Source organism: Prionailurus viverrinus, chromosome D3 (genome assembly GCF_022837055.1).
Source record: "Prionailurus viverrinus isolate Anna chromosome D3, UM_Priviv_1.0, whole genome shotgun sequence".
In the NCBI taxonomy this organism is placed as follows: Eukaryota; Metazoa; Chordata; class Mammalia; order Carnivora; family Felidae; genus Prionailurus; species Prionailurus viverrinus.
This window is the reverse complement of record NC_062572.1, coordinates 37,326,192-37,341,561: the sequence shown is the minus strand read 5'-3', so window position 1 is coordinate 37,341,561 and position 15,370 is coordinate 37,326,192. Positions and strand designations below refer to the sequence as shown.

General features: G+C 41.1%; 1 protein-coding gene across 5 annotated transcripts in view; it reads left to right on the top strand.

Moving 5' to 3' along the window:
• The window catches only part of PTPRM (protein tyrosine phosphatase receptor type M), a 797,090-nt gene that overhangs the window by 563,922 nt on the left and 217,798 nt on the right, over positions 1–15,370 (top strand). For all 5 annotated transcript variants that reach the window (XM_047827576.1, XM_047827574.1, XM_047827573.1 and 2 more), the window contains one exon: positions 1,531–1,663. In XM_047827576.1, the coding sequence (XP_047683532.1) occupies positions 1,531–1,663 (133 nt within the window). The remainder of the gene's footprint in view (positions 1–1,530; positions 1,664–15,370) is intronic.

Here is a 15,370-nt window from a genome sequence, read left to right as displayed (position 1 = left end):
ATCCATTCAAACAAGAGAGCAGGACATCCCCCTGAAGTTGTCAGAAAGAAAAATGACCTGAAACAGGCTATGCAGAAGGGTTTGTATCTGATAAGGAGTGATTTTTACATCACGCCTGCTCTCATTACAATTGTCACTTTGATCGCAAAGCATGCGTGGATGGAAACTTATCTTCTGCCTTGTGTCTGTCCCCAGTCTTGACTAGCTTCATCTGTCTGATGGCCACAGCTGGGTTCAAGATGCAGAATCTCTTATAAAATCTTAATATGAATACCTTTTGAAAGAAACATAGTTTATATGTTTCCAATGGAAACAGATGGAAAGCTCTAGCTAGACACTCCCTGTTTCCCTGTGTCGACTCATCTTAGAATAAGCCCAGCCTGCAATGCACCAGACACAGGGATGGCTAAGTTTTTCCAAGAATCAGGTGAAGCGTGAACGGGAAACCCAGTGAAAGGGTAGAGAGGGGCAATATCAATATTCAGTTTCAATTACATGGTTTTTTTTTTCTACCAAGGAACACCAGAAGAAAATTCTAAGGTGAGAGACTTGGCCATAAAATTCCTGCTTTCAGAATGATCTGTCCTGACCACGTGGTGAGGACAGTGGCTTGATGTCTAAGATGCTCAGCGCTGTCACATTCTGATTAAGAGAGTAGAAGCCCTTAAAAAAAAAATGGATTCTGCGTAGTGAGTTGAACATTACATTCCTAGTATTTTCTCGTCCTGAACTCGTTTAGCAGAGGAAATGGATATTTCATCAGACGTGGATTTGACATTCCATCGCATTATGCCATAAACAGGACAAACGTTTGGGAAATGGGAAAGCAGGCGAGCTAAGACAGTAGTCACTAGAAGGCTCTGGTTATCTCATTTAAACAGATATTAAATGTGAGTGCCAGTAGTGTGATCATCAGCTGCTTCCCACTTTGTGCATAAATTGCTTAGAAGGAGTCTTTTGCCTACCAGATGTGACCTAGATTTAGAATTCCAAAGGCAGGGGAAAAATCTCTATTGTGTTAAAAAAAAACAATTGCTGGTAAAATGCATGGAAAATGAGCTTATCTCACTTTTCCAGGTGTTTGGGCTAATATGTTATAGAATTACTGCTTCACTTATGAAAAATAATTGAGGAAAATGTTCCAGCAAATCAAATTTGGATAAAGGCTTAGGATAGCTATTGTGTTGTTAGCAAGTTTTAAAACGGCAGAAAGGGCAGGGAGCCAATAGAGATAATAAAAACATAAAAAACTGTTTGAGAAGAGTCTCTTCTAAAAGGGTCAGAGCTGGGGGTGCTACCCAACTTCTGTTATGGCTTAGTAAAATATTGAAGAACAATATGAACAATTACCCTCCTTTCAGTGCATATGAAAGCTGTTGAAAAAAAATCAAAAGCTTGTCTGTCTGCTGGCTCTGATAAGTCATATTACCCTGTTAAATGCAGTGATTTTTTTTTGTTTTGTTTTTAAAACATAACATCTTTATTCTCTTACCCACCGTCTGTCCTTTTTCATTTCCTTTTCATCTTTAGGAGCTGCCACCCCGAAGCCAGTTCCAGAACCCGAGAAGGAAACAGACCACACGGTCAAAATTGCTGGAGTCATTGCCGGCATCTTGCTGTTCGTCATTATCTTCCTTGGAGTTGTGTTGGTAATGAAGAAAAGGTGAGCTCCCAGCTGTTGCCAGAGATGTGGTTCTACCCCGTCGTCTGCCAGTTTGCTTTGCGTGTGTGGGTGGTTTTCATGGCTAAGACACATCTGTGACTCTGTTGGTATTTTTCATCATATAGCGTTGAAGGTTACGAGGCAAAATTTAGAGTAATGGCTGTGGTGTTGTATGAATATGCAAAGTGTATCATGCCAAGGTCACCTAAGACCGTGTCTTCCCACACGTTGGTACGTAAAGCTCTACAAAATCTTTAAAAACATCTATCCGTCAGGGAATTTTTATTACTGATTACTGACATACTAATGTAGTGGATGGTCTCAAGGACATGAGAAAGAAGAGATTTCCTTCTCATTATAATGAAAATAATGGTGAATTTATCAAGCCCATGTTCCGTGTAGGCACCATGGTAGGGGCTTAATCGGCACAACACCCCATGACAAAGGGACTCTTAGAAAACAGCCTGATAGGAGCCCAGGCCATGGTGTGACTGAAAACAAGAGCTAAAACTCATTAAATGTTGTCGAATGGCTCTGTCTAGCTGGGGGGTCGTGTGGGGGAGGAGAAAATGTGGCTATAGCCGTTGTGGCTATAATAAGCAATCCTCACCTCCCACACTTAAAAAATATACTGTGTCTATGTATATAGAAATGAGTAAAAACTTAATGATACAATGTTCAACTTATGCAAAAATTATCAACATAAAAATACGTGGTAAGCAGTAGCATGAATTTTCCCCTCCAGAGATACTACTAGGTCTTAATCCTTTTCTCTGTAGTTTAAAAACAAGTATAGACCGGAAGTAAGTCATGGATAGTAGGAGGTGAGGATGGAGAGGTCAGCAAAACAAGGTCTTGAAAATCTTGTCTGTCATCTAAGGAGGCTGGTCTTGGTCCTGAGATCCACTGGTGGCCTTTAAGCAGGCGGTAATGTGATGTAATTTTTGTCTTAGAAAGATCACTCTGATGTTAGGGTTGAGCACCATGAGGAAGAAAAAGAGCTCAAGTCAGGAAGACCAGTTGGATGAGGAGGGGGCAGCCTTAGAATTATTAGGTGGTAAGTTGTAGAATTATTAGGCGGTAAGTTGTAGTTTGAAGGCAGAAGCCCAGAGAAAAGGAGCAATTATACAAAGAGCCTCGTTACTGACTTAGACAACTTAGGGAAGATGTTCCCAACTCAGAAAATGCGGAGTATGGGAAGTAGACATAGGCAGGGCACGAAGTTTGGAGAGGTAGGCGTGTCACTATTTCAGTTCACTGTTCCTATTAAGGTTAGTGGAAATGTCCGCGGGACAGTTGGTTGTGCTGGTGTGGACTCGGAATAACAATTTCCATAGTCAGGTCAGCACCCTATGCCGGGCTGAAGCCCTGGATTTGGATGAGATCACTCAGTGTCATTGTAGAGTGAGAAGGAAGTTAAGGATGAAGGGTAAACCTTGGGTAACCCAATATCTAAGGGGTGAGTTCTTATCTATCTATCTATCTATCTATCTATCTATCTATTTTTTAAAAATTTTGTATTACATTTATTTTTGAGAGCCAGAGTGAGGCGGAGCATGAGTGGGGGAGGGGCAGAGAGAGAAGGAGACACAAACTCCGAAGCAGGCTCCAGGCTCTGAGCAAGTGTTCAGCACAGAACCCGATGCGGGACTAGAACCCACGAACCGTGAGATCATGGCCTGAGCCGAAGTCGGACACTTAACCGACTGAGCCACCCAGGCGCCCCTCTATCTATCTATCTGTACATACACACACATATGCATCTTTTCTTGCTCTGTCCTTTGTCTTATGTTTACTGTTCTACATAGGCCTCAGGACAAACCATCACTCTGTCTCAGCTGCACATGTTACTAATGAGTCCCTATAGTTTGCCACTTCTTTCCCACTTGCTTTACATCCTCAATTTCTTTCTCTCTTTTTCCACCCATCATTTAATTTCTCCTCTTATTTTTCTTCCCATTTTTTGTCTTGTGATGAGAACTTTTAAGAGCTACTCTCTTAGGAACTTTAAACTATGCAACCTGGGATTATTAACTATGGCCGCCATGTTGTACATTATGTCCCATGACTTATTGGTTTTATAATGGAAGTCTCCTCATTTTTAATTCTTTCTTTTTTCTTTTCATTTCACTTCCCTGTAACTTCCTTCTCTTTATCCTTCTTCTTCTTCTCTAGCTATTTATCTCTTTATTTCTTTCTCCTGTCCATTTTCTCTGTTTTTATTTCTTCTTCTCTTACTTCTCCATCACCTCTTATGCATTTTTCTCCCAGATGTTTTGCATCGCCCCCCCACCTCAGTGTTCATTCAGAAGACTTCTCTTTCCTAGCAGCGGTTAATCCTGTTTTTTTAAAAATATTATTCACTATAAAATCAAAGTAATACTAGGCCTTTCCATGCCTGGATATTCAAACTAAACATTCTGAAGGGATTTATTTTTAGTTGAGGGAATATGTTGCATTTCTGTGTCATCTGGCAAGCTCTCTATGAGGAATAGCCTGAAACTACTAATCCAGTTGCCCTTGTGACCTTAGCTAAATGTCATTTCATCCTCCAAGGATCTATTTCCGCTGGATTAATTCATTATTCTACCTAGGTCTCTCAGGTAGTCATGGAGGTTATGTTATAAATTATGCATTTGAAGAGATTGCCTCTGGTAACATATGGTCTTGATACAACATTAGACTAAATACCAATAACTCATATCAAATTTACATGATTATTTACTAGGTAATGATCCTAAAAAGGTTGTTTTCATATCATGTGCCACTTTTGTATTTGTTTTTTCTGAAATACAGAATATGCTCTCTGTGGGGTAAATTTACCAATATATCATTCCTATAAATATAAAACTTACAAGATTTAGACCTGAATGGTCATGTCATATTTAATAGGAATTCTGACAAATTCTAAGTGTTCAGGGTTTTTCTCCAAAATTTTAGTCTAAATTTTAAGTTGTAATTTTAAATAGTTAAAACATGATATTTTATCTATCTATCTAGGGAGAGAGAGCACACATGTGAGCAGGGGAGGGACAGAAAGAGAGAATCCCAAGCAGGCTCTACTCTATCAGCATGAGCCCAATGCGTGGCTTGATCTCATAAACTGCAACAAGATCATGGCTTGAGCCGAAATCAAACGTCAGACATTTAACCAACTGAGCCACCCAGGCGCCCCTAAAACAACATGTTAACGATGGATAGGTTGCAGATGTATCATTGATAGGGAATAAGCCACACTCTTTGGTTAGAAGAACACTGAATTGTTTGTTTGTTTGTTTGTTTGTTTGTTTGTTTTTATAGAGGTCTGCCATATGACATTGTATTGGTTTCAGGTGTATAACATCATGATTCAACATTTGTATATACTGTGAACTGATCAGCACAATGAATTTAGTTAATGTCCCTCTCACATTGTTACAAAATTTCTTTTCTTGTGGTAAAGACTTTCAAGATCTCCTCTCAGCAACTTTGAAATATATGCTACAGTATTATTAACTAGGCCTGGACATTACTTCCCCCGACTTACTTATTCTATAGCTGGAAATGCGTACCTTTTGACCCCCTTCACCCGCTCTGCTCACCTCCCACCACACCCAGAAGAATACCGAATTTAGACTTGCAATCCCTAGGTCTTTATTTTAAGTTTGTGATTCTGAGCTTCTCTGGGCCTTGGAGTCCTCATTTGTGAATTGAGAGCATAACATGGGATGATCTCTGTAGTTCCTCCCACTTCCAGTCAATTGGTCAGGTGTTCCATATGTAGTGGCCTATGGTGACACTGTACGTTTGCTATTCTGGAAATACAGTGGGTGGCTTATTGCCATATTTCATTATTTAAACATACTCCATAGTTCTTCCAAAGACTGTCTTTGTTCAGTTGGCTCAAGTCTAGAAGTGTTACTTGATGAAGAGCTTATCTCTTAGCCCCGTGTCCTGCTGTCACACAGCAGGCACTCAATTAAAAGGAAGGAGCAGGGAGGGGAATGAAAATGGGGAAGGAGAGAGAGGGAAGGAAAAGAACTGCCTCAGGTGCAGTTAAAGCCTGATGCTAATCGGAGTCGGAGTCCTTCCTGCATGGGCGAGTTAGTCCACGTTGCTTCTGCCCTCAGCGCTCGGCCACAGCCCGTGCAAATATGTGCCATTGGTCATAAAGACAGACTGGGCCCAGGAGAAAGGGTGCTGAAACAAACTCATCAATATTTCTGGAAATACAATTGGAAGTCTGTCCTGCTGAGGAAAAGTCAGTAGTTACCGTCCGTGTTTATCAGCACGCCAGGCCAGATGGGCCTGAGCCCCTGGGAGGTGGGGGACAGCAAATTTAATTAGGAGGCATTGCCAATTATTAGCTTAGCTTAGATCATATTGCTTTCTGAAGGGTAGGCCTTTTATAAAAAGTGGTTGCTGGGGCACCGGGGTGGCTCAGTTGGTTAAGCCTCCAACTCTTGGTTTCAGCCCAGGTCATGATCTCACAGTTTCTGAGTTCGAACCCCACCTCCAGCTCTGCGCTAACAGCACAGAGCCTGCTTGCAATTCTCTCTCTCTCTCTCTCTCTCTCTCTCTCTCTCTCTCTCCCTCTCTTTCAAAATAAATAAACAAACTTAAAAAAAAGTAGTTGCTGAAGGTAGGCCCTAATACATAAAATCCATTCGATTCATGCTAACTCATGGAATTCTTAAACATCGAGGCAATAATGACTGAAAACTGAGATAACCATCAGTTTTATTTGGCTATAATGTTTTACAAACTTACCACAAATGAATGACTAATTGTTAACTTGTTTATGAATATTAATTTATTGGAACCTTACCTGGACTAATGTACTATGAAACCACCTTTGCCTTGAAAGCTGTTAGCAAAACCTTTACGTTTATTTTTTATTTTATCCTATAAGCAAAGCAATTTCTTATTTTCTCTTTCACAAAAATACATGTTCTTCGGAGGGTGCAGTGTTTTGATGCAGCAAATGTTTATAAAGGGTAGAAGATGGATATGAAATTAAAGTTTCATACAGAGTCATATGACAATGTAGAGGTGACCCTTGAGCAACACTGGGGTTTGGGGCACTGACCACCCCTCCCCCCTCCCCCCCACCCTCCGCTGTCAAAAACTCATATAACTTTGGGCTCCCTCAAAACTTAACTACTGCTAGCCTACTGTCAGTTGACAGCCTACTGTCAGTTGACAACATAGTCAATCAACACATTTTTTTATGTCCTATGTTCTATATACTGTATTCTTACAATAAAGTAAGCTCGAGAAAAGAATGTTATTTGGTAAATCATGAGGAAGAGAATATACATTTACACGACAGTACTGAAAAAAAACAATCCGTGTGGACCCACACAACTCAACCCTGTGTTGTTCTAAGGTCAATTGTATTTTCGAAATTAATATGAAATAAGTTGAGTAGGAGATACTTAGTATTTATCATTTTTCATCCATGTATAATTAAATATATTTCTATAAATGAAAATACCTGCATTTTCAACATTTTTCATAGGGAATAATTTATCTCAATAACATGTTTGACAGAATTTAGCATACAAACACCATCCATTTTTACCCTGCTTAATTATATTTACTATTGTTTCTAAAGTTGATATAGATCTTTTAGAAATTTGAGAACATTTATATTAATTACAGTAATATTCCTGTCTCAGCTATTGAGGTAAGTAGAAATTACAGAAGTTGTGGCTCTATGAAAATAATTAAGGAAATATGCACTCTTAGTCAAAGTAGCAAATGTTAGCTATTCAACTACAACAACACCTGTTTTAGGTAAATGTAACTGTTTTAATCCTGAAGCACTCTACCTCTATCTCTTTCCAGAACATATTTTAACAAGTGTACATTTTGCAAATGCAGCACATGCCATTAAATATTTAGAGCCCATTATATTATATTTAAACAATACTGATACTGAGAAAGAAATCTCAATAAAAAATAGGAAGTATTTCTGAAGACACCATGAAACAAAAAAGATAAGAGAGAAAATTTGATGAAAGCCCTATTTTCAAAGGGATGCCTGCAGCATGAGGCTGGAGGCAAGTTGACATTATCTATAGCTCTTCTGCTATACTTGTTTACATATGAGATAAGAATTCTTTCCCTCTATAGCTCAGTGTGAGTCGTATGTGGAAAATGTCTTAAGTCTGGATGCTCTATTGTTTCAAAATCACACTTTCTGAAACTACATTGGGAAAGTTTCTTTGTGATTATTATTTAGAATATGTGTACTTGATATGCAGCTGTATAAATAACCAGATGCTGGGACTTTCTGCTCCAGCACCAGCGTTGGCACGCATGAGACAGGATATCTGGGTACACAAAGAAGGGTGCGTATGTCATCCTAATCTGTCAATCAGCTAATGTCCTTCAGTTTTCTAGATGATAACTGGATGGGCTTGTGGTACAGAGGTAAGTTAAACAAACTGACCTTTCTCAAGGCCTCCTCTAACCTGGACTTTATGTGATTATTCTAATAGCTCCTATATTAGACACTATTTCTGGACTCAACTAAATGGTTTGACTATGTTCTATTACCTTCCATTAAGGGTTCTTTGGGAGCTCTTTATACAGAAGATTTTATTTTAAACAGGAGGGTGGGGAATATAGGCACTCATTTTTTATTTTATTTTTATTTTATAGGAGAAAAGTGTCAGAGAATGGTAAGGGGCAGCCACTGGGCTTTCGAACCTTAACAGATCTGGTTTGAATCCCAGCTCCTGCTTGGTTAGCAGTGTAAATGCGGATGAGTTACTTACCATCTCTGAACTTTTGCAATGGGAAATGTGGTGATGAGGCTACTGTGTACTTCACAGGGGAGCATGAAGATTAAATAAGATAACTCATATACATAGCTGGTGCTGGATAAATAATAGCATAGGGGCCCAGAAGGTTGGGAGATTGTTCAAGGTGATGCAGGTAGTAGGCAGAGCCTGGCATAAATCAAATGTATCTGGTTGTTAACCACCCTGCTCCACTGCTTACGGCCACAGCATTAAACTCAGAGATGCCTCCTGCTCTATTCAAACTCAGGTACTGTCCGGATCCATTAGTTGGAAACACAGTGTAGTCATCAGCTTACCACAGTTAACCATCACTCTAAGTCTGCAAAGATTTGAAATCTGCCAGCATGCTTTGGAAAACAGCTAACTAAAAGCTTTTTCCACTTCCTCCTTTATAGAAGTGTTTTTTAAATCCTTTCAAGTGTGTGTATTTTGTGTCCTTTTTGGAACAGTAGGTTTCCTTCGGGTAACTCACAATAGTTGAGGGTGCTGTATCCTCGTCTGGTTTAGTGACTGAGAGAACTTTGTTAAGTTTTATAGTAAGCCGTGAAGGAAGGGAGTGTTTCACTCCAGGCCTTCCTCATCAGAGACCAACTCTAGAGTCTGGGAGCAGAGTGGAGTTACCAGCCATCCCTAGGCACAGCCACCTACCTATATCACACCTTGACCCTGTGGCTTCCAAGCTGTGTGACCGTGGGCAAGCCGCTTGGCTTTGTGTCCCTCGGTCTCCCCCAGGTATACCAAGGGCAAAATAAGAGTACTTACTTCGTAGGAGTGTTAGGAGAAGAAAATGAGTTTCTACTGTCAAAGTGCTGGCCCCAATAAATATTACCTACGTTGACAATATACATAATCTGCTACCTCAGTATATGAGCCGTAGCTGACCCTAGGTTCAATGTGCATTGCACGCATGCCTCAAAGTTTTTGTTTCCATACTCAAGAGACGAGGCAGGACAAAAGGCTGTCTCTCCTGTAGAGGGAGTCCACCTCTCCTTTGCCCATGGAGAACATGGGTCTTTAACTGTGAGGATAGCAAGGAACACAGCTACTACAAGGAAGGCAGCTCACGGTTCCTGTAGTTGGAGGCCAGGCCTTGGGGCAGGTGCTACAGCTGTGAGCACGAGGGAAAACCACTCTTGGGCCAAACTCACCCAGCAGTGTGCTTTCTGCACAGGCCACTGCTCACTCAAGGGGAGGGATGAACTATGGCTTACAGGGAAGGAAGTAAGCCAGAGTCCTGGGGCATCGATACGACTGCTCTTGGGGAGTTCCCTCTAAGCCCCAAATTCTCCAGAGCGGTCATGGTCTTGGCAGTCAGCACAAATACTTTGTGTATCCAGACCTATGAGACCCAGATCCAATAAGGGGCCGAGCAGTCCTCCTCCGGGGTCAGAACAAAAGGGCAGCATTTCTCTCTCTGGTGTGCTCAGCAGTGTCACACATCTATTTGGAGTCCCTGCACCTGCCTTAGATCCTGCTCAGCCAACTACCTCAACCCCCACAGGTCAGGATCAACCTCTGGAACTATCTAGAATGTGGACCCTCATGCCTTGTTACTCGGCACCAGCTCCCCACCTGCACACATTGAGCGGGGTTCTTAGCAGCCGTCTCAGGGTACAGTTGTCCTGCTGATTTGTGTTGTTAGTGCCTGTAACTTTCTAACACAGCTCATTTTTATCCTATACTCATTAGCATAGCTTCTTAAAACTTGTTCTTTTGGTCTTTCTTACCTCTAAAGCTTAAGTCTAACAGTACCTAAGAGGGTGTTAAGAGGGAGGTGATATTTACCACCAAAATTGACCATTCTCCACAGGCGATCTCCCCAGATGATGTGCGTTGTATGCATTGATATTTCCAGCTCAGTCCCACCCAGGCTCTCCCTGTTTTGTAAAGAGTGTATGTCTCCATTTATGTGGACATGACTTCACTTTCCAGTTTGTAGAGTGGGAAGTGCCCAGGGTGTGAAAGCTGAGGATGACTTTAAGTCTGTCATCTTGGTTAGTGAATCCAAGACTTCAAACTTGATATGATCATTTCTTCAGGGCGCCTGGGTAGCTCAGTCGGTTGAGCGTCCAACTCTTGATTTCAGTTCAGGTCATGATCCCAGGATCATGGGATCAAGCCCCGCATTGGTCTCCCCACTGAGTGTGGAGCCTGCTTAAGATTCTAGATTCTCTCTCTCTCTCTCTCTGTCTCTGTCTCTCTCTCTCTCTCTTACAAATAAATAAATAAATAAATAAATAGATAGATAGATAAATAATCAATTCTTTCTGTTTTTGTTTTATATTGGTGACTGAAACGGTAATGAAAAAGAGTATAGGAGAAATATGTATATACATGTAAATATATACATATATATGTTTAAAATTGGCCGTTGTCTAACCTGCTTCTTTAGGCAACATTTGTGATCCCTCTTCTTCTAACATAGATCTAAATTTCTTTTTAACAAGGAAAGGAGTTATATCTGAAATCTTTGACTTATGTTCATTTATAGAAAATTACATATAGTTAAATTTTAAAGAGGATAGAGAGGGACCACTATGCTAATGAGGAGAAGAATGCTTTCTCCCTCCCTCCGTCCCTCCGTCCTTCTCTCTCTCTCTCACTCTCTCTCACTCTCTCTCTCTTAGCAGATCTCAGCATTCCAGATGCAATAGTCTATTAAACAGTGTATTGAGGTGAATAGGAAAGGCATGGTTTTGCCCAATGCCCTTGCCTTTAAGGTGCCCAGGGCTTCACTAGATCCATTGGAAGTAGTTGTTGTTGTTTTTTTTCATATATGCTGTTTCCCCATCGACACTGCTGTGGTAGAACTGAAGTGAAGCTATTTTTATGGCTTTTACTGCAACAAGCAAAACTTGACTTATTTATTAAATTCAACATACTTCTATTTGTTTGTGAAAACAACACAAAGCATAAAATTGGCAAAAACGTAGCCCTGGTTATCGTGTCTAAGAATGGCCCATTTTATCACTCAGGCGTAAGAGCAGGCATGAACACAACTCCCGGACGTTAATTATGTTCCCCAGGCGACTTGAAGCAGCACCTGCCTGAACACCAGAATTCCAATTTGGACGCTAGGATTTGGTGCTCTCGTTACTCACCCCCTCATTACAGCACTCACATACATTTCCTTGCATGCAGACTCTTGAGTTACCTGGGTCTCCTCTCTCTTTTCTGTTAGATTACAGCACATTAAAAGCTGTGATGTGATTTTTTTTCTAACCATTTCTGGCACTCTGCTCTCATGCCCTTCAGGGTGTTTTGCAGGTAGTAGGCATGTAGGTTATTTAGCAATTACAGACAAAAAGTCTTCTTTAATGCAAGCCCTTCACTGCAACACTGGACTTTGAATTGCTTTGGCTTCTTATTTATTTGGGAGATGTATGTTTTATAATAGCATAAGATATTTTACGGGGCACCTGAGTAGCTCAGTTGGTTAAGACCAGGCTCAGGTCATGGTCTCACAGTTCATGGGATCAAGCCCTGCATCCTTGGGCTTCAATGCTAACAGCTGAGAGCCTGCCTGGGATCCTCTCTCTTTGCCCCTCCCTGTCTGTCTGTCTGTCTGTCTGTCTGTCTGTGTGTCTGTCTCTCTTTCTCTCTCAAAATAAATAAATAAAACATTCTTTTAAAAAGATTATTTTTTGGGCCCCTGGGTGGCGCAGTCGGTTAAGTGTCCGACTTCAGCCAGGTCACGATCTCGCGGTCCGTGAGTTCGAGCCCCGTGTCAGGCTCTGGGCTGATGGCTCAGAGCCTGGAGCCTGTTTCCGATTCTGTGTCTCCCTCTCTCTCTGCCCCTCCCCCGTTCATGCTCTGTCTCTCTCTGTCCCAAAAATAAAATAAAAACGTTGAAAAAAAAAATTAAAAAGATTATTTTTTAAGTTTTCTGGTGGACAGATTCCCTATTTTGAATAGCGTGATTTTTTAAAGTTTGTGTAACAATTACAGTAAAACCTTGGATTATGAGTCCCTTGTTCTGCGAGTGTTCTGCAAGGTGAGCAAATATTTCTAATAAATTTTAACTTGATAAATGAGTGATGTCTTGCAATACGAGTAGTACATGATGCGAAACATCACATGATCACAACTAAGCCAATAGTTCTTGAAATTCGCTTTGATATAGGAATGCCTTGGATTACAAACGTGTTTCTAGAACGAATTACACTCGCAAACCAAGGTTTTACTGTATTTACATTGTTAATTTAATATATTGAAACAGTTTCAATGAATAGGAATAGATTTAAATTGAGAGACAGCTCAATTAAAAGAAAAATGGGTTCATAACTATGATTTACTTAAATTATTATTTATGTTGAAACCACCTCTGAAATATTTCTTATAAAGTGTGTACTCCCTTGGATAGTTTTCACAACCAACGTCAATTTAGATAAAAATCATCATATTCAAAAAATGAATAAACAGCCTCAGGATGAGTTTTTTTTTTTTTTTTACACGTGAGCATAGGCCCTAAATAAATTAAAACATCCAGTTTGTCAGGTCTTCCTTTCAGTGGGTTTACGATGGAAATGTTCAGACTCGTGTCTTCAGCAGCTACGCCTGGGCTTTCTGAAATTCATTCGGGTTTTCTCATTTCCAGCCCTTTGGCCACTAATAGCTCTTTCCACCAAAGGAAATTGTTCCTTTGAGTGTGTGCTGATTGGAGTATATGATAAACATTGGTTCACTGTCCTCATGTCAGAAAGAAAACATTAACAGAAACAAAATCAGGAAAAAGCCATTTACCCAGCAGCTCAGTGTAAGGATATAGTTACTGGGAACTATCAAAATGGCCTGTATTTTTTTCCCCCGATTTGCCTAAAAGCCTGGGTCATGGATCCAGAGTCTGAGCTCAGTCATTGAAGAAATCAGCCACTCCTAAGAGAATAGGTCAGTTATCAGTGCCTAATTCTTGGGTACAGCCCTAACCTTTACTTAAAAGGAAGAGAGAGCAATCTCAGAAATATTTAAGATGTGTTTTTAAATGTTTATTTATTTTTGAGAGAGAGAGAGAGGATCCAAAGTCGGCTCTGCGCTGACAGCAGTGAGCCCAGTGTGGGGCTTCAACTCTCAAACCGTGAGATCATGACCTCAGCTGAAGTTAAACCCTTCATCGACTGAGCCACCCAGGTGACCCATAAATATATTAAGATTTTGAAAATGAAGTGCTGACATAGTATTAACTGAAATTCTTTGCTCAGTGACTATCATGTGGGAGTAGTATTACTCCCTTAGGGGACACTTGGAAATTCATGAGGGTGTCTTTGTTGAGAATTGCTTAATTGAACTTGCGTCTGTTGGTTGTATAGTTTTGCAGATAGAATACTTGAGATTTTTCTTTTTTGATTTGTCAAGCTAGAGTTGACTCAGAATTCTCATCTTAAAAGTGGCAGTAGGTACAGTTTAAGGGTCAAATCACAACTGCCTGTGGGGCCTGTAAAGGTGACCCAGGTGAGGGGCGCCTGGATGGCTCACTGGATTGAGTGTCTGACTTCGGCTCAGGTCATGATCTCAGGGTTCATGAGATTAAGCCCCGCGTCTGGCTCCATGCTGGTAGTGCAGAGTCTGCATGGGATTCTCTCTCTCTCCTCTTGCTCTGCCCCTCCCCAACTCGTGCTTTCTCTTTCTCTCAAAATAGGTAAATAAACTTAAAAAAAAAAAAAAAAGACCCAGGTGAGTAAAGGTGAGGCCCCGGTGGAGAGCGTATCTCAAGAAGGCCTCTGCCATTCAGTTTCGGTCAGGTACACTATGCTGTCACAGATCTTCCTGTCCCCTCCACTCAGGGAAGCAAGAAATCTCAATTGGTTTTATTAAATCTTGTAATGTTTTTTATTATTGGCCATCAGTCAATTTTTAAATTTAAATTTTGGCCAAATAAAATGGGTCTCTAGTCACCAATCTGTGATTCCTAATTCTATTTTAAGATAAACCAAGCAAGACACAGTTACAGGACCACATTTTACAATTTTCCATCACCTATGTTTCTGGCTATAGGTTTTGTCTTATACCAGACAAGGACAATAGACTCCTCACCCATGCCTCTTCTCTGCGCAGCTTCTCATTAATACCTGTGATGCCCTCATATAGCAAAACTGGCCTGCAAAGCATTTTGTAAATTGGTGGTTCATACTCGGAAACACACAACAACTTGAGCTTCACTTAGCTTGTGGGTGATGTTGCCAGGTGGCTTGGATTAAGTGTGCCTCCAGTTTATAACTGGGGCATGTCCCCGCTTTCTTCACTTAGAGATACTGTTGACTCCTGTCTCTCTTTCTAGTCCAGGTTTGAGATCTTTGGACTGTAGATGAACTTCCGGTAGTAATCTCTATTCTAGTGTTTTCACTGATAAGATGTCACCTTAATCATCTTTCTGCTCCTTTAAAACAATTCCCGCAGGGGTGTCTGGGTGGCTCAGTCGGTTGAGTGTCTGACTTCAGCTCAGGGCATGATCTCACAGTCCGTGGGTTCAAGCCCCGCATCGGGCTCTGTGCTGACAGCTCAGATCCTGGGGCCTGCTTTGGATTCTGTGTCTCCCTTTCTCTCTGCCCTGTCCAGCTCATGCTCTGTCTCTGTCTCTCTCTCTCAAAAATAAATAAACATTTAAAAAAATTCCCCCAGTGTAGAAGAGGGGACTAGGCTATGCTCAGCAATGCTCATCTTTGTGGATGGGCTCTTGGGAGGGAAGCCAGCCCACACCAGCAAGGCCTTCCTTCCTAAGGTGACTTCCTGATGGACTGTGCCCTGGGTGCTTGGGTTCTTCTGCTGCTTAGTCTAGCCTGGGTGACAAAGCCAGCAAAAATTGGAGATCACGTGAGAACAGGGGCTCTGTGGCCCTATAACACTATGGCTATTGATTTCCTTATGCTGAGCTTGAGGAGTAATATTTACCAATCTGTAGTAATCTGAGAATAGAGAGAGT